Source organism: Coregonus clupeaformis, chromosome 31 (genome assembly GCF_020615455.1).
Source record: "Coregonus clupeaformis isolate EN_2021a chromosome 31, ASM2061545v1, whole genome shotgun sequence".
NCBI classification, from domain to species: domain Eukaryota; kingdom Metazoa; phylum Chordata; class Actinopteri; order Salmoniformes; family Salmonidae; genus Coregonus; species Coregonus clupeaformis.
In genome coordinates, this window is record NC_059222.1 from 34285684 (window position 1) to 34305600 (window position 19917).

Here is a 19917-nt window from a genome sequence, read left to right on the forward strand (position 1 = left end):
GCTGGCACTTCATGATTACAGATGTGAGTGCTACAGGCCAATAGTCATTGTGGCATGAATGATGGTGGTCATCTTAAAACGTGGGGATTACAGACTGGGACAAGGAGAGGTTGAATATGCCTGCCAGCTGTTCTGCGCATGCTCTGAGAACGTGCTCTTGAATACTGTTGGGCCCCACGGCCTTGCAGGTGTTGACCTGCTTAAAGACCTTACTCACGTCGGCCGTAGAGAGCGAGATCACCTAGTCTTATGGGTCGGTGGTGACCCTCACACCCGGCACGATGTTATCATTGTCGAAGTGTGCATTAAATGCATTGAGTTCGTCTGGTAGAGGCATCGTTGGGCAGATCATGGCTGGTACTTCCTTTGTAATCCGTAATGGACTATAGCCTCTGCCACATGCAGCAAGTGTCGGAGCCTCTGTAGTATGATTCCACCTTATTCCTTTTGCTCGTTTGATGACTCTGGAGGTCATAGCGGGACTTCTTGTACTTGTTCATGTCCTCAGCCGTAGCTTCAGGGTTGTCTACGATATCCCTGTGTGCGGTAGCCTCATCCTTTAGTTTAGCACCAAACTCTCTGTTAATCCAGGGCTTAATGGTATCACAATGTATGATTACAGTATTTTTTCCCCTCTAAAAATAATGTAATTAATTTTCATCAGCCAATTATACATGAACAAATTGAAATAAACTTGGAGATATCAAAAGGATTGATTGGGCAACACAGATTGTGAACAGTGACTGACCAGTAAAGCGGAGACCCAGAGGACCACGTGCCCGACATCGTAGGCGTTTGTCAGGTATCTGGGAACCAGCATCTGACTGGTCCCCACCGGGAGATTCAGACTACGTAGGATTCTAGTGAAGATCTGGAATCAAAAAGGAGCAATCCGTGTGAAAATGAATACTTTATCATTAATTCACTGAATGTATTGTCCAATGCAGGGGTTCCCAACGCCAGTCCTCGAGTACCCCCAACAGCACACATTTTTATTTTATCCCTGGACAAAAAACACCTGATTCAACTCACTGAGGGCCTGATAATTAGTTGACAAGAATCAGGTGTGCTTCTCCGGGGCTCCAATAAAAATGTGAATTGTTGGGGATACTCAAGGACTGGAATTGGCAACCATTTCATTACATCACATTTGAGATCAGGGCCTGTTGGCATAATTAAGTCAGATAACAGTGATGTAATCTGTATCAAAACATGCCAAAAGACAAGCCAGGAGGATCAACAGGGAAAAGTGATACAGTAGTTAGTGCCACTAACAGGCATCACCTTCAATGACTGTCTGGTCATGTCTAGTCTGCTATAACATGCACGCCAACAACCAAAGGTCAAATTATCAGGGGTAAGATTTTCGCATGTTACACTCTCAGCCGATCCAAACTGGCTCACTACCCCTTCCCCTTCAATGTTTTGCAGATCTGAAGGGTATGGTAAGGTTTAAGTAGTTTAGTGCTGGAGCTTACACTATTGCTTACACTTTATAGATCTGCAAACATGGAAGTGGTAAAGAACGACTGCCCCTAAAACCAACTAACCCCTTTGAAAACGTCCTATGTGGCATCGATATGGGTCAGAAACATTTATTCTAGTGTCAAAATTGACTACAAAGTGTAAATAGGATAATTTTGGTCATAAAGTCAGTCTCATCTAAAACAGAGTTTGGAACCCTAGTGCATCACAACGGACAAATGAAGGTTGGGTTTGGATTACAATTATGTCAACAATTCATATCTACTTTTGCCTATTAACATGTGGTGGCACTGTGTTTTCTGGGAAAAGACTGGGCGAGTTCGCTTTGCATGGACCATCTTCTACTTCTAAGTAGCTACATTTTTTTTGGAGCTAGCTAGCTACATGTCATTATTTGATAGGCTATGCCACTATGATACTAGGCTATGATAATGTGATGTAACTAGCTGAATACATAGCCTCTCCCTAATGTGTAACGTGAGAGGAAGATTTGAATAGCTAACGTTGCACCTGAAGACAGGTTTGATCCCTGCTAGCTAACGTTAGCTAGCTAGCTCATAATCAAGTAAACCTGACATGTTTGATGCATGTTGCCAGCTTTCTTTCAATAATGTTTAAACTCGAACTGGCAAGCTACTGTCCTTGTTTGTTGTGATTGAATGGCAAAGACACACCCAAGAAACACCCACATCAAACCACACCCCCAAGACAACTCTTGTTTGCCTTCTGTGATGGCCACTAGCATTTCTTAATGAGCATTGATGAAAAACGAGGCCAAATCAGGAAGTAAAGTTTTTTTTAAGGCCAAGGGGAAGGGGTAGGGAGTGAATTGGGACCTGCTGGAAGAGACCAATGGCGTAGCGTGGAGTTGATGGGGTAGTTTTACAGGCACAGCTAGACAAATGTTATTGATGGAGGATTGTCCTTACCTTCGGTATATAAGGGTCCCAGTCAATGTAGCCAATGTTGTCGTTGGCCAAGCGGGCAAACAGGTTGACAAGATGCTGGGTAAACAAACCAAATAAAGGAATAAGGAAAACATTCATTGAGGAATAGCTAGCGAATGGTTCACCGTCTTCTGTTTCTATCAAATGTAACGTTGGAAACTGTACTACAATAGCCTGGTGCCAGATCTGTTTGTGCAGTCTTGCCAACTTGACAAGACAGCACAAACAGATCTGGCACCAAGCTAATACTACCACACACACCCATCAGTGTGTCAATCAAGTGAACGTTGTCTAACTTACCACCTCCCAACCTGGAAGGTTCTGTACTGCCACCCACAAGCTGATGAGCTCATCAAACCACAACCTGGTGAACATAAAACAGTCTGTCAAACACCATACTTGCTATGCTACACACACAAATCTCATATGTGCGGCAGTTACACTGTGCTCAAGATATTACCTTGCCTTTCATTAGAGAATAACAATTGTGATAGTGTTTTGGGGGTAACATTTTGGGATTTCGTAGAGTTGAACAATTCCGGAAACGTTCCTGTAATCCTGAGGGAATAAGCAGTAAGGGAATCCTCTAACTGGGATTACTGAAAAACTTGGGAACTTTGGGAAAGTTTCCATAACTTTGCAACCCTATGAGGTGGCAGAGCTGTGTGTGTGCGTGTGTATATGTGTGCGTGTGTGTATGTGTTCTCACTTGAAGCCCTTGTGGTGCAGCTCTGGGGGAAGGGTGGTGGGGAGGAAGAGCTCAAAGTATCCTATAGCTCTCTGCATGGTCACATCAAACGGACAGAGCAGTGGACGCCACTCCTCCAACATCTCCTGGGTGGCCGACTCCGGGAAGTACCTGAAGAATAAAACAATTATATTATTCATTGAGCTACTGTTTGGTGTAATGTGTATGAACCATATGCCTACAAACTGAAGACAATTTCTATATTAATTTATTTCCACTTGCCAAGGATCAACAATATGTGATGAGCATATGGCAATAGTTATGTTTAAACACCTGCAGAATCATCACAAATAATGAATTGACTATTTCATAAATAACTGACCTCACAGCATCCCACACCAAGACAAGCAAAGTGCAACATGCACGTAGACCAGACAATTGTCACAAACCAATGGCTGGCAGACAGAAATAGATTCCTTATAATATAATTTTTATTTTCGCTGCTATGGCATTAGCATTCAATTTGTACACAGTATATGAAACAATGGCAGTTAAACTGGTGTTTGTTTATATAAAACAGCATCAGTTTAGCTAATGTAATCAGATCATGAGAAGGCGTGTGTGAACACAATGGCAACAGCACTTCAACCTCAGAAGAGAAGTTGTGCAGGGTTTAAACTCTCCACCTCTCCCCCTCAACCTCTCACTCTCCCTCACCTTAACTCGCTCTCCCTCCGCCCCCCTCTCGCTCTCCCTCCGCCCCCCTCTCGCTCTCCCTCCGCCCCCTCTCGCTCTCCCTCCGCCCCCCTCTCGCTCCGCCCCCCTCTCGCTCCGCCCCCCTCTCGCTCTCCCTCCGCCCCTCTCTCGCTCTCCCTCCGCCCCCCTCTCGCTCTCCCTCCGCCCCCCTCTCGCTCTCCCTCCGCCCTTCTCTCGCTCTCCCTCCGCCCTTCTCTCGCTCTCCCTCTGTCCCTCTCCCTGTTTTCTCTGCTCACAGTAACAGGAAACTCTCTCCCAGACCAGAATTAGATTTAATAGGATTATTAACCAACTAGTCGGTACACTAGCAACTCAAGGACTCACTAAGTGACTAAGCTTCTCGACACACGCGTGTACACACAAACCTAGCCTTGCTTAGCATCCAGGGATGGAACTATCCATTATGACATTCACAAATTGTCAGTCAATATGCCTAAACTAATTCCCAAAGGGAGAATTCTTCCTGACAGTTCAGTTTCACAGAATGTGTCTTATTTAATCCAGAGTAGACACTTGGCTCTGTCTGCATCTCTACTCAAGGTCTATCATTCAATGGCAGGAGTACTGAAGTAAACACAATTGGTTAACAGGCCATGTGTAAGCATCAGGAATTTTGGAACAGAGACTGATTTGTTGCCGCAATTCCGAGAACAAACACTTGCATCTTTTATAGCAAGCTAGCGAGGGATGGAAAGATAGGGGAGGGGCACAGTATAGGCAGGTCGGCCACCAGGCAGACAGTCAGAACCATGCACTAGTCCTTTCTATCGGCAATCAAAAGCTCTATCTCGCAATTTCTTGGCTTGCAATATCTCACAACTTCAGTAAAGCAGGGCCTATCTTCAATGAATAGGCTAGGATATTCTACACACAACAGACCGAAGCCTGAACACACACTCGCATCATTAGCGAAGAGAAAGAACAGAAGAGCCAGCGCGAGGCTCTATCGCATTAGTGGAAACCAAGATTGTTCTCAGGGCAGGTCTGCCGGTTTTGACTAGCAGAAGTAACTTTTCGTAGCAGGATTGGAGGACATGTACAGCAGGTTAGGATAATTAACACGGCAGGTTAGGAGAATTTGGTTAAGGTTAGGAAAGGGTTAGCTAAAATACTAAAATTGTCCCAGATGACACGACTCAAACATATCTAGCTATAACCTGCCTTGAAACTGTCTTGATTTCCACTAATGCGATGCTGCCCGGGCAAGGGAGAGAGAGGAGGGGGCAGGCAGAAAGAACTGTGGTGTGCATACAGTGCTATGAAAAAGTATTTGCCCCCTTTCAAATTTTCTCTACTTTTGCATATTTGTGATACTGAATGTTATCAGATCTTCAACCAAAACCTAATATTAGATCAAAGTAACATAAGTGAACAAATAACAACAATTACATATTTATTTCATTTATTTCATAAACAAAGTTATGCAACACCCAATCCCCCTGTGTGAAAAAGTAAAAATAAAAAATAAATTAGTCATTTAGCAGACGCTCTTATCCAGAGCGACTTACAGGAGCAATTAAGGTTAAGTGCCTTGCTCAAGGGCACATCGACAGATTTTTCACCTAGTCGGCTCGGGGATTAGAACCAATGACCTTTCGGTTACTTGCACAATGCTCTTAACCACTAAGCTACCTGCCGCCCCATGTAATTGCCCCCTTACACTCAATAACTGTTTGTGCCACCTTTAGCTGCAATGACTTCAACCAAATGCTTCCTGTAGTTGTTGATCAGTCTCTCACGTCGCTGTGGAGGAATTTTGGCCCACTCTTACATGCAGAACTGCTTTAACTCAGTGACGTGTGGGTTTTCAAGCATGAACTGCTCATTTCAGGTCCTGCCACAACATCTCAATGCAGTGTTTGGTTTTCGCCAGGCATAATGGGACCCATCTCGTCCAAATAGTTGACTCAAGCCAAAAAGCACCTGGATGATCATCAAGACTCTTGGAAGAACGTTCTATGGACAGATGATTCAAAAGTTTAACTTTTTGGACGACATGGTTCCAGTAATGCCTGGCGAAATCCAAACTCTGCATTCCACAGTAAGAACATCATACCAAAGGTCAAGCATGGTGGTGGTGGTGTGATGGTTTGGGGATGCTTTGCTGCCTCAGGACCTGGACGACTTGCCTTAATAGAAGGAACCATGAATTCTGCTCTGTATCAGAGAATTCTACAGGAGAATGTCAGACCATCCGTCTGTGATCTGAAGCTGAAGCGCAGCTGGGTCATGCAGCAAGACAATGCTCCAAAACACACAATCAAGTCTACATGAAAATTGCTAAAAAGCAACAAATTGGAAGTTTTGGAATGGCCTAGTCAAAGTCCAGACCTAATCCCAACTGAGATGTTGTGGCAGGACTTGAAACGAGCAGTTCATGCTTGAAAACACACACGTCACTGAGTTAAAGCAGTTCTGCATGGAAGAGTGGGCCAAAATTCCTCCACAGCGACGTGAGAGACTGATCAACAACTACAGGAAGCATTTGGTTGGAGTCATTGTAGCTAAAGGTGGCACAACCAGTTATTGAGTGTAAGGGGGCAATTACTTCTTCACACAGGGGAATTGGGTGTTGCATAACTTTGTTTATGAAATAAATATGTAATTGTTGTGTTATTTGTTCACTTATGTTCCCTTTATCTAATATTAGGTTTTGGTTGAAGATCTGATAACATTCAGTATCACAAATATGCAAAAGTAGAGAAAATTAGAAAGGGGGCAAATACTTTTTCATAGCACTGTATGTCTTGGTAAATCTGTATCTTGCCTTGCAATATGTTTTGTGATAATTGCACAAGTGTTGTCACGTTACCAGATTTTGGACTTCGATACCAGGTTTAGTGTCACGATACTCTATACCGAAACAATACTCTATACCGAAATGATACCACAGCAAAAAAAAGGAATGCGTATTAGCTAGTCACAGAATAAACAATGGGCTATATTTTTTTCAACATTGAACAATATGTTGATAACTGGTAGAACAACTAAAATAAATAGAATATCTTCTATTCTACACTGAACAGAAAATATATATACGCAACATGTAAAGTGTTGGTCCCAAGTTTCATGAGCTGAAATAAAAGATCCCAGAAATGTGTAATATGCACAAAAAGCTTATGTCTCTAAAATGTTGTGCACAAATTTGTTTACATCCCTGTTAGTGAGCATTTCTATTTTGCCAAGATAATCCATCCACCTGACAGCTGTGGCATATCAAGAAGCTGATTAAACAGCATGATCATTACACAGGTGCACCTTGTACTGGAATCAATAAAAGGCCACTAAAATGTGCAGTAGGCCTAAATCCAACCTTGAGCTCAGCAACTGAATTCTTACAAAAATTATACATATACTTAAAAAAATGTATAAATATATACTTACGGTCTGCAGCTTTTCACAAGTGTTTTCAACACGTTTTCCACCGAGCTGGAAACAGAGAGAGGGAGGAGAGAGAAAGAGAGGGAAAGATAGAAAGAGAGATGAGACATCAGAACAGAGACAGATGTGCAAAGGTGACTGTTAAATCAAACAATGAGCACACTGAACACACCAATGCAATTAGGACAAGGATGACTGACAATGCAGGTACAGCCAAATAACTCACATTTAAATTCTGCTTATATAGTGTGCTCATCAAGTGTAGTGAGAAAAGTGCTGGCTCTGTACTCATTTAGGGTGTGGTGCTCATTTCAAGTAATATTCATATATTATAGAGCAAATATTATGGTGCCTGTAATCAAGCAGTAGAGAGACAAGTGTATGTACCGGATCAACTCAAACACTGATCAGAAGTAAGGGATGTGTGGGGCGGGTGTGTACATACATAGAGCAAGGGAATCGGGGACACAAACTGGCATAGCATGACAAAAGGACTACAGAAACATAAACAGAACTAAAGTAATTGACTAGAACAATGTGACTATTCCAGGGCCGTTCAACCTTTGTCCTGGATGGCTATGGGCCAGCAGTGTAACAGCAACACATGAATGGTAATTGATTAACAGATTTACTCTGTTCATTCTTAATCATCAGTATGAGGCCTTTTATTGGGCTTAGGGAACTGTCTATGAGGGACAAAGACGAGGACTGATGCTTTATGTAGACGAGGCCTGATGCTTTATGTAAACAGTAGGACTAGCCTTTATTACTTGTAATGAATGCTGACCTTGACAGTGGAGAGAGTTGCCCTTTGGCCGAGGGTATCTGCTTATTGTTTGAGGCTTTTTATCACCTAGCCTGACTAAACAGTAATCAGTAGGGAATGCAACAGAAAAGGTTTTCCAACGGAAAGCGGTCTGGACAAGTTCAAGTAGTCCCTTGAAATGAGCGTTTCTCACTGCCATTGTCCATTTTCTTCTGTTTGGTGCCTAAATAATACAACCAATACTAGGCCTACATTACAGTATTTCTGACTGCTGTTAGCGGCTTTTGTTTGGTTACTTTTATTTTGGCACAGTTCCAATAGGGCCTCTCTGCATATAATGGCTTATAAAAAGGTTAAACTCATGTCACTCAACTCAGTGTCACATAACTAACTGTATCAAAAGATTTAGCTGAGGACCAATATAACCCCAGCCGTTGAGCTCAAACACGCTCAATCCCCCTGTCTTCCCCTCCACTCACACGCATGCTGAGCTCAAGCCATGTGTTCTAAACTGCCCCTCTATCCCATTCAACCGCGCTCTAAGCTCTGTTCCATTTAAGTATTTTTCAAATCAACCTGATTGCATTGCTTTAATTCAACATAAGTGACTTCTGCCAAGGGCTCTTGGCTTTGCATCTCAGGGCTTGAGTGAGTTAGGTTGTGTCCCAATAATAGCCTAATCTCTCCTTTCTCCCAAATGTGCACTTGTTCACTTCCCTTCATGGACTTCAAAGGAAATGACTGCTAGGCCTATATGGAAACTCCATCTAGCCCATTCCAACACAAATACAATGCTTTTAAATTTGTGGGAAGTAGTGAAAGAATGCACACTAACTAAAGTGCCCTTATAGGCCTACTTCCCACAGACAGACCACACTGACAATCACCAAATTAATGCACTGAAATACAAATACAAAGCAGCATGACCAGAACACCATTACCAACGGCCCGACACTCAACCATATGCATTATAAGGAGGCATATTTTGCACAGATCTGTGCTATTTTGTACCACAAAGATGTTACCCATCATGGCCGTTTAGAAACAGGTGACTTCAGAATGGGCTAGGCTACTCTAGGAGGTACTGCTGCAAAACCTCCAGTGCTGACAGAGTGGGTCAATCCACCAAATCATATGGGACTTGACAAAGAAAGGGGGAGGGGGATATAGGGGGGTACAGAGTCCAGATAGATGCAGTGCGACAGTCTCCAATATGAGTGAAATGTTAACATTGCTTTTTGGTTGATTTGTAGTTGATTTTATGTCAAACAAGCTGCGTGGGGGTGTCCAGTATGCTTTTTGGTTTTCAACATGCAACATGGAAAAATTAAAATCAAAGAGTGCCTCAATAAAAGGATTCAATAAAAAAAAATACACAAAAGAGTAGTGTTGTCCTTACCACCTCTGAAACAATTTTATCATTACGTGTTTAGAGGAAGCACGAGGCCGTAGGGAACTGAATGTGAGAGGAGACAAAGGCATTAAAACACATTCAGATCCACACTATGAAAAGCCACTTCAATATCAATTAAATACATCAGAAAAAATGATAACACCTTTTTTTGTACTGCAGCAGCGGCATTGCACATTTTCTGATCTGTTTTTTTTTCACGGCTCGTTTTCTTTAAAAACAAAGAAGGGCCAAGCATCAGTAAACCGTGGCAGTTTGCTTCCCTTGGTGAGAGAGCCGATTACTTATGTGCTAGCAAGTCTTTGTTGTGACACACAATGTTCCCATAGAACCATACAAGAGCACCTCGCACTGCTTGCTGGGAAAAAAAGGGGTGGGAGGGGAGGGGGTTTCCACTAGATTCCACAGCCACAAAGTCAAAATTGGATATATCGTAAAAATGTATGAACATTTGCTTTTTGGTCTTAATTTAAGGTTAGGGTTAAGCACAAGGTTAGCAGTGTGGTTAAGTTAGGGTTAGGTTTAAAATCACATTTTAAGAAGATAAATTATAGAAATAGGCGGGGTTTACAACTTTGTAGCTGTGGAAGCTAGTGATGACCAGGGAATGGGGCTCTTGGGCTATATGCCACCTGAGGTTCTGTTGGGGGTAGGTGGAGGTTCAGATTTTTCCACTTTCAGAAATTAGCCTAGGCAACAACAGGGGCAGGGATAACAGAGAAAATATGTACATGTAAGAAAGGAGGGGGGAGAAGGGAAACTGAACTGTGTGCTGAACTGTATTAGGCAGTACCATAGCAATAGGCAGTACCAATACATCGCCAACAGATACCAACAGAATAGAGCAATGTTTTTCACAATAAACCCATTTATAACACCCCTAGAGATTCAGGAGTCAGCTCCATAAAAAAAAACATTAAAAAGGTAGACTCATCGATATTACATCATCGTGCGAAGCGGGGCACCGCCACCTTCCTGCTTTTAGAACCTTCCCAGCATGCATCAAGGGAGGGCTCAAAACGGGAAGAACCAATAGTGGCAGTCTTGGACGATTTATGTATGTCATTGTATGTCATTGTATGTCACCCCGCAGTGTATGATGATGTCATAACACAGACTTTACCTTTAAGGTTTTACAGCTGAGTAGGTTGGTTTCAATGTGTCAATATGCAGTTCTTAAAAAACAAAAAATCTGTTTTTAACCGTGCTGGTAAAAGAGAAGAGGGGCATACTTGGGGAACCAGTTTAGGCCCAGGTGTTCAGTCTTTGAGTAGAGGATCCTGTCTTGCAGCTCGTACAGGGGTCTCCAAGGCAACTCAAGGTCCTCCCGCGACAGCAGCTCTCTTTTCCTGTTAGAAATAGAGTAGGTGGGGTTAACATATGTAAAAGGACTTCATTTAAACGATCATGTCACCCTTGCCTCAAAGAGCTTCACACAATTAGGTGAGTGAAGGGTTCAATTTATGGAGAGTATTTCAACTCTGAAACGTGAGTGACACTTGAGCTTCGCACACAATGAGGAAATCAGTAGACCAATCAGTCACTGACAAACCAAGAAAATAAATTATACATTGACATTTTTGTCATTTAGCAGATGCTCTTATCCAGAGCGACTTACAGTAGGGAGTGCATACATTTTTCATACTGGTCCCCCGTGAGAATCGAACCCACAACCCTGGCGTTGCAAGCGCGATGATCTACCAACTGAGCCACACAGGAGGCTGTTTAGAGTCCTATAATGTGACATTGATTGATGAGGTGGGCGAGGCCTTGCATCATGCTGATCTCCAGCTTGTGGATGTGTGTGTTTGGATGCGTGACCGTGTGTGTTTGGAGGCGTGACCGTGTGTGTTTGGAGGCGTGACCGTGTGTGTTTGGAGGCGTGACCGTGTGTGTTTGGAGGCGTGACCGTGTGTGTTTGGAGGCGTGACCGTTTGTGTTTGGATGCGTGACCGTGTGTGTTTGGAGGCGTGACCGTGTGTGTTTGGAGGCGTGACCGTGTGTGTTTGGATGCGTGACCGTGCGTGTTTGGATGCGTGACCGTGTGTGTTTGGATGCGTGACCGTGTGTGTTTGGATGCGTGACCGTGTGTGTTTGGATGCGTGACCGTGTGTGTTTGGATGCGTGACCGTGTGTGTTTGGATGCGTGACCGTGTGTGTTTGGATGCGTGACCGTGTGTGTTTGGAGGCGTGACCGTGTGTGTTTGGAGGCGTGACCGTGTGTGTTTGGAGGCGTGACCGTGTGTGTTTGGATGCGTGACCGTGTGTGTTTGGATGCGTGACCGTGTGTGTTTGGATGCGTGACCGTGTGTGTTTGGATGCGTGACCGTGTGTGTTTGGATGCGTGACCGTGTGTGTTTGGATGCGTGACCGTGTGTGTTTGGATGCGTGACCGTGTGTGTTTGGATGCGTGACCGTGTGTGTTTGGAGGCGTGACCGTGTGTGTTTGGAGGCGTGACCGTGTGTGTTTGGATGCGTGACCGTGTGTGTTTGGATGCGTGACCGTGTGTGTTTGGATGCGTGACCGTGTGTGTTTGGAGGCGTGACCGTGTGTGTTTGGAGGCGTGACCGTGTGTGTAGCCCGTGGTCTTACTTGAGGAGGTTGATGAGTAGCCGGGCGAGGCCTTGCATCATACTGATCTCCAGCTTGTCGATGGTGATCAGCTCGTACAGCAGCTTGATGAACAGCACATGGTCCTCCTTGCTGAACTTCCTGCCGTACAACCGCATGTACCTATAAGAGAAGAACAGCTTTAGGCTACAGCCACAAAGAGACGCATGAACGCGGATTAAATCATATATGCATTCAACAATTGTCTGTTTTTGTCCATCAAAAGTTGATTTCAACGCAACTATTTTCGGACGAGCTGCATATGCAAAAAAGGCTGACAAAGGCCTAGTGTGTTTGACAGACTATCAACTCTGTTTACCAACATCCGTCAAAGGAGGACTCGCATTTGAAACCCATTGGTACAATCAGGAATTTTCAGACACAAAATAATGTGGCCGCAGCCATAGGGCTATGCCTATAGCTAGCCTGAGCATCCAGACCACGCCATTCAAAGTGAGCTGGCTCCGGAGTCTGGTCAGGGCCAGACTAGAATATAGGCTAACCTCCTTGTATAGAGCAGAATGGATAGAATAGAGAAAAGACTCTCTGAGCTACCCCACCAAGACAAAGTTACTACTACTAGAGCAGATGCACACGAAATATGTGCAAACGTTCTGCTGCACAGACGCATGTTCCTGAACAACAAAAACAGCTTCATGGGTATAGCCTAGTATAGAACAGGTGAATAGGAAATATGTGCAAAGCTGATTGGGAAGGAGAAGATGGGGATTAGACCAATAGCTAGGCCTTTAGGAGATTATGTTATTCAAGGAAAGAAACTCCCACACACAAAGCTTGCAAAGTAACTACAACTTTTATTAAACCTAGGCCTAATTGCTAAGTTTCTTTCCTGTGAATAACATTCAAACATTTCTGATACATCTGCTGGGAATTCTCTCCCCCCTCCATATAGGCCATTCCAATGTGCTCAGGGCCAGGCAACAACTGTACAGACCACAGAGATAGGCCTACTATGCCTGCATTGAATGCTTCTTGTTCTTGCTGAGGAGCCAAAATACTTGTGTAGCTCTAGAATCTAGATCAACTATTGAGAGCAGAGTTTCCATTTCTCTGAGTCTGGGCTGAGCCGGCAGTGACTCAGTCATAGCCTGGTCGGACATGCCAACGCAGCATTAGTCCCAAATGGCACCCTATTCCCTACGTAGTACACTACTTCTGACCAGGGCCCATAGGGAATAGGGTGCCATTTGGGACATAACCTAGGACCAACTGACACAGCCTAAGGTTAAAGACAGCCTACTGAGCCTAGCTAGTACAACCAGATAAAACATGGCAAACACACAACAGACAGAGAAACCTGATGTAATGTTACAACATCAACAAGGTGAAGACACTGTCTAAGTGCAGCTATTCCCATAAACCAGTACGGAGCCTATATATTTGGAACAGGTCTCTTCTGATTTGGGGAGATCTGATGAGTGCCTTACATTCAGAACTGGCTCTCACAACAGCATCCAATCTTATGTAGCCTGACACTTTGTAAATTATATAGGCTATTCTCTACTGAAGGTATAGGCCTGGGGGCGCGTTCAGTAGGACGCAACATTTTGGAACGTTCATATAGAAATATGCCATGTAGGCCTCCCGAGTGGCACAGTGGTCTAAGGCACTGCATCGCAGTGTTGCGGCGTCACTACAGCCTGGGGTTCGATCTCAGGCTGTCACAACCGGCCGTGACCGGGAGTCCCATAGGGCGTCGCACAATTGGCCCAGCATCGTCCGGGTTAGGGGAGGGTTTGGCCGGGGGGGGCTTTACTTGGCTCATTGCGCTCTAGCGACTCCTTGTGGCGGGCCGGGCGCCTGCAGGCTGACTTCGGTCATCAGTTGACCGGTGTTTCCTCTGACACATTGGTGCAGCTGGCTTCCGGGTTAAGCGAGCGGGTGTTAAGAAGCATGGCTTGGCGGGTCATGTTCTAGAGGATGCATGACTCGACCGTCGCCTCTCCCGAGCCCATGGGGAGTTGCAGCGATGAGACAAGATCGTGATTGGATCGCAATTGGATATCACGAAATTGGGGAGAAAAAGGGGGCAAACATTTTAAATAAAAACATATATGCTATGTAGAACAAACATGCATATCTGACATGTAGAATAAGGAATCACGTCGGCTCCATTTGTGGAATTTCTATCTGCCACGTTCGAGAATGTTTTGGTACTGAACATGGCCCTGGGTATAATCAGGATGTGGTACAGTTCATGTACACTCAACCACTGTTTACATCAACCTTGTGTAAGGCCTTATTATGGTCGTCTAACTTTATTACTGCTCACTGTGCTGTACCAAATAAAATAAAATTGTATTTGTCACATGCGCCGAATACAACAGGTTTAGTAGACTTGACCGTGAAATGCTTACTTAAGAGCCCTTTCCCAACAATGCAGAGTTAAAAAGTAAGAAAATAGTAACACAATAAACTAACAATAACGAGGCTATATACAAGGAGTACCAGTACCGAGTCAATGTGCAGGGGTACGAGGTAGTTGTACATGTAGGTAGGGTAAAGGTGACAAGGCAATCAGGAACAAGGCCTAAAATTTACTTTTTGGTCCACCAGCCACAGATTTTTTTACCAGCCAAAATACTTTCCCCCTAACATTACACCAACAAAACAAGATGAACAGGCTTTGTAATGTTTCTAAAACAATAAATGTATTACTATGTAGTAAGAAGTAATGTGGTATATTGTTTAATTTCATTTTGTGACCCGAGTCTTTTAACCAAAAGATCACAGATGAGACAACAAATGTTGCCTGCCCCTTTAAGAGCAGGAGGTTACAGTGAGATTGAGTCTGACTAGTAGCTGGGTTGCCTTCTTTTTGTAACAGTTTAAACTCAAACATTGAAAAACAACCTAGCTTGGGAACAAAACAAGGTAAATAGCCAAGAAACACGAGGACAAAGTCTCACTAAAGTAGACTTTTGTTTCAAGTAAATTAGACCAACTTTTATTCCTGCGCACAGCCCCAAGCCAGACAGTGTTGCAGCGCGAGGTGGGATTGGCTATTGTAGGTTTCATAGTTCTTTGACTTTATCCGATTAATTTACCAGCTATGAAACAAAACGGCAGAAATACATTGAAAACAGCTACTGCACCATTTATTTTGCTATAAATGTGATCATACTTTCCTATTTTTATTCACAAATGCGAGTGAAATTCTCGCACTGGAGCCCTGATCACCCGCCAACGTGGCTGGTGAAATAGACATCTTACCCGCCAATGTCAAAATCTACCCGCATTTGGCAGGTGTTAATTTTAGGCCCTGATCAGGATAGATAATAAACAGAGTAGCAACAGAGTATGTGAAGAGTGTGAAAGTGTGTCTGTGTGAGTGGCGTCAAAATAATATGCCATTTAGCAGACGCTTTTATCCAAAGCGACTTACAGTCATGCGTGCATACATTTTTTTTGTGTATGGGTGGTCCCGGGGATCGAACCCACTACCTTGGCGTTACAAGCGCCGTGCTCTACCAGCTGAGCTACAGAGGACCACATGCATGTGTGTGTGTGTTTTGTGTGTGTGAGCATATGTAGTGTGTGTGTGTTAGAGTGTCAGTGTAGTATTTGTGAGTGTGTGGGTAAAGTCCAGTGAGTGTGCATAGAGCCAATACAACAACAAAAAAGGGTGTTTATGCAAGTAGTATGGGTAGCCATTTGAGTAACTGTTCAGCAGTCTTATGGCTTGGGGGTAGAAGCTGTTTAGGAGCCTTTTGGTCCCAGACTTGGCGCTCCGGTACTGCTTGCCGTGCAGTAGCAGAGAGAACAGTCTGACTTGGGTGGCTGGAGTCTTTGACAATTTTTAGAGCGTTCCTCTGACTCAACCTGGTATAGAGGTCCTGGATGGCAGGGAACTCCTTCTGTACTATGCCGAACGCACTACCTTCAGTAACGACTTATGATCGGATGCCAAGCATTTGCCATACCAAGCTGTGATGCAGCCAGTAAAGATGCTCTCAATGGTTCAGCTGTAGAACTTTGAGGATCTGAGGGCCCATGGCAAATCTTTTCAGACTCCTGAGGGGGAAGAGGTGTTGTCTGGCCCTCATCACGACTGTGTTGGTGTGTTTGGACCATTATAGGTCCTTAGTGATGTGGATGCCGAGGAACTTGAAGCTCTCGACCCGCTCCACTACAGCCCCGTCAATGTGAATGGGGCCGTGCTCGGACTGCTCGCGGCTGGGTTTCCCTTTGTAATCTGTGATAGTTTGCAAGTCCTGCTATATCCGACGAGCGTCAGAGCCAGTGTAGTAAGATTCGATCTTGGTCCTGTATTGACGCCTTGCCTGTTTGATGGTTCGGAGGGCATAGCGGGATTTCTTATAAGCGTCCGGATTAGTGTCCTGCTCCTTGAAAGCGGCAGCTCTAGCCTTTACCTCAGTGCGGATGCTGCCTGTAATGCATGTATTCTGGTTTGGATATGTATGTATGTACGTACGGTCACTGTGAGGACGACGTCGTCGATGCACTTATTAATGAAGCCGGTGACTGATGTGGTACATTCCTCAATGCCATCGGATGAACCCCGGAACATATTCCAGTCTGTGATAGCTAAACAGTCCTGTAGCTTAGCATCTGCTTCATCTGACCACTTCCGTATTGAGCGCATCACTGGTACTTCCAGCTTGAGTTTTTGCTTGTAAAGTTATGGTCAGATTTGCCAAAACACTGATAGAGGATATCAGTGTTTACATCCTGAATCACAGTCAGCTATGTATTGTGTGTGTCACCAAATACCTCAGGAGGTCACACAGCATTTATGTGTGACTGCATGTCATATAAGGCATCACTGGCAGTGATAAGGCTATATGTGAACAGTGAGTGTGAAAGCAGACATTGAACAATCAGTGAGCCCTAAACTAGGGACTATGGTAATTTGAGTAGCCTACTTGTGTTGTGTAGTTATGACCATTAGTTGAATGCCATGTGACAGCAAACCTGAACTCCCTATTGGAAAATAATATTGATGATATTTGGGAATGTTTGGGGAAAGTAAGAAATGTTTGTTTCACCTTGACATTTTTTATGTTGTTTTTGTCATCTCTAATCAATACAGCTAGCTAAATCATGGGTCTCTGTTGTAAAACTATCAACACAGAATCTTGTGAAGTCATTGCAAGTTAACACAACAGCCTTGGTTTAAAAAAAAAAGTAGTCCTCCCATTAGATTGTATCTACCATACAGTCACAGTGACTAAGCAACGCCTGGCCAATTTAGCTAGCCTAAGTGAAGACATGGCTTGTTAAGAGGGATTTGGACAATAGGGTCATGATGGCAGTGACATTGGGCAAAATCGTTTTGTATATCCCGGTGCCCCGGGTGGGTAGAGATTTCACTTTGGACCAATGGAATAGTCTAAAATATGCAAACCCCGCCTAACCGGGGCACGGAACAATGTAAAACAAACTCGCTCAGTGTCTCAAGTAGCTACCTAGCTAGCTGGGCCATTAGGGTACATGGAAACTGATGTTAGAAATATAAAGTCGTCACTCTGTGGCAAGTCACCGGTAATACAACTAACGTTAACTAGTTAGGCCTACAAGCATGTTTACAAACAAGATGCAGCTAGTTTAGGGAGTATTTTGCTAGCCTAGTTAACTAGCTGGCTAGAAACTGTCGTATTCTAATGACACAGCAATTGGTACTTAGCCCGGCGTTGCTTGTGGCCACTGCTAACATTACTCATATCGTGATTTATGACATGTCATTAGCCATGTTCCTTGCTATCTCGGGATTGACATTTCAACGCTTACTGGCAGCTGCCTGGCTATGTTATCATTCTTACACTTTTGCGCACAAAACACATCTAGCTAGCTACCTCACGTCAGAGCTTGCTTCTTGGCCTGGCTAATCCTGCTAGCTGCTAAATCCACAACGGCCCGCCCAGTCAGTGACAGTGATGCCTACACCGATTTCAAAATACACCGGTCAAATAGATATGTTAGCTAGCTAACTACCGGTAGGCAGCCCACTTGCTCCAACGTAAATCGAACCTTAGCTAGCTTCTAACACTATTTGGCAAAACCAAATGTAACTAGCTAGTTCGCTAGCCACGTGCTAGCGACCTAAATTAATTTACAGGGCAGGTGAATGACCAACTACGAGCTTCTACATTGTTTTCTGTTTGGGGTTTTAGGATGGGTTTCAGTATAAGCACTTAGTGACATCTGCTGATGTAAAAAGGCCTTTATAAATACAGTTAATTGATTAACTAGTTAGCTACTGTAGCTAGTTAGAAACCACAACTGAACTGGGTTAGCTAACGTTAGCACTTACGTGGAAAGTTTCCTTGTCCAAAACAAGACACCCGGCCATATCTCTCGAAGCTGGACAGCCCGGCCCAAGTTTCCTTTGATTTTACGCAAAATGTCATTGGATTCCTCGTCTAATATATCCGCGTATGGCAGAAGTTTGTTGTAGACGATGTCTTTTTGAGGGACAAATCCTAATTTCTCCGACACGTCTTCTTTCATATTACAATTTCCCAAATGTATGTTTTGTTCTCTTCTTTGCTTGACAAACTACTGTATTTAACTAGCTCGTAGTACGTTAGCTAGCTTTGTTTAATCAGTTTGTATCCTTCTGTGTAACTTCGTAATAACGTTAGCTTGCTAGCTAGCTACAACAAGTTAATGTAATAATGTTTCCTTTGTAACACCATGCTAGCTAAATATCACAATTGGGCATTGATATGACTACACAAAAATGTAGATATCCGATTCAGTCGAAGATGCTTTCTTGAAAGAGTACGTTGGCACTTAAAATTGGTTTCTTCTCAAATAGCTAGCTAACCCTCTGTTGCTAGATACTTATATCCGTCTGATTACTTTCAACCTTTCTTTACGAGACACCATGCCAGACACCCACCCACGCAATCGGCTCCTCCCCTAGAGTCATTTGCGTCATTTTCGCAAGAAAAAAAGAACTAGCGTGTTCTTCTTCTTCTTTGGGATTGGGTTGGCGGATCGCATCCAATTTAAGGTGCATACACCGCCACCTACTGTACTGGAATGTGTGGCCATTCACGGCCTACCTACATCAATAATATAATAATATGCCATTTAGCAGACGCTTTTATCCTAAGCGACTTACAGTCATGTGCGCATACATATTTACGTATGGGTGGTCCCGGGGATCGAACCCACTACCCTGGAGTTACAAGCACCATGCTCTACCAATTGAGCTACAGAGGACCACATTAAATTATTTGCGATGCAATACGTCCCTATTTTTCTAAAAGCCCAGTCGATGAAACCAATCTTCTTATTATTTTTCTTCTTCTGTGGGTTTAGTGGCAAACTACACATTGACAAAAAAAAAAAAAACTCCCACTTCTTCCTTCCTTAAAATCTCCATATTTCCCATCTCAAGTTCTATGGCCTAAGAGGATGGTATGACTTCTGACAAAACTCTATGCAACTCCTCTGCTGAGAAGTCTTTCAGTCCCAGTGACGATAGTTACCAGAGTTGTAACTCCAGTTCTATGAGTGGAGCGGAGCCCCATAGGGGAGCTCTGCTCCTATTGGTTTACCCCGCTGCCTAGGCAGCGAACAGCCTGAGACAAAATTATGCACACACCTGCAGCCAATAGGAGTACAGGTGTCCCTATAAGAGGGGACGCCTCCCCTCAATCAGCCTCCCGAGATATTTATCTTCAGCGAGACTAGAGAGGGTCGGCAGGGCCTTAAGTCCTATGGGGCTCCGCTCCACTCATAGAACTGGAGTTACACTCTGGTAACTATCGTTCTATATCGTGGAGCTCCGCCCCATAGGGGAGCTCTGCTCCTATTGGTTTAAGGCGGAGCGCAGTGCTCCAAAATGTACTCCCTGCCGAGCCCAACACTTCCCACTTA

At 44.0% G+C, this 19917-nt stretch overlaps 1 protein-coding gene across 3 annotated transcripts in view; it reads right to left on the reverse strand.

The window, feature by feature from the left end:
* Positions 1–18923, reverse strand: part of LOC121540794 (proteasome activator complex subunit 4B-like) — a 52655-nt gene extending 33732 nt beyond the window's left edge. The window contains exons 1-10 of one of the 3 annotated variants that reach the window (XM_041849889.2): positions 18341–18923; positions 12028–12168; positions 10667–10783; positions 9580–9645; positions 9423–9479; positions 7261–7305; positions 3142–3291; positions 2733–2796; positions 2415–2489; positions 749–871 (exon numbers count right to left, since the gene is read on the reverse strand). In XM_041849889.2, coding sequence (XP_041705823.1) covers positions 749–871; positions 2415–2489; positions 2733–2796; positions 3142–3291; positions 7261–7305; positions 9423–9479; positions 9580–9645; positions 10667–10783; positions 12028–12168; positions 18341–18537 — 1035 coding nt within the window. In that variant the 5' untranslated portion in view covers positions 18538–18923. The remainder of the gene's footprint in view (positions 1–748; positions 872–2414; positions 2490–2732; positions 2797–3141; positions 3292–7260; positions 7306–9422; positions 9480–9579; positions 9646–10666; positions 10784–12027; positions 12169–18340) is intronic. The other 2 variants (XM_041849890.2, XM_041849891.2) reach the window with 2 other exon arrangements.
* Between the last annotated feature and the right edge of the window lie 994 nt (positions 18924–19917).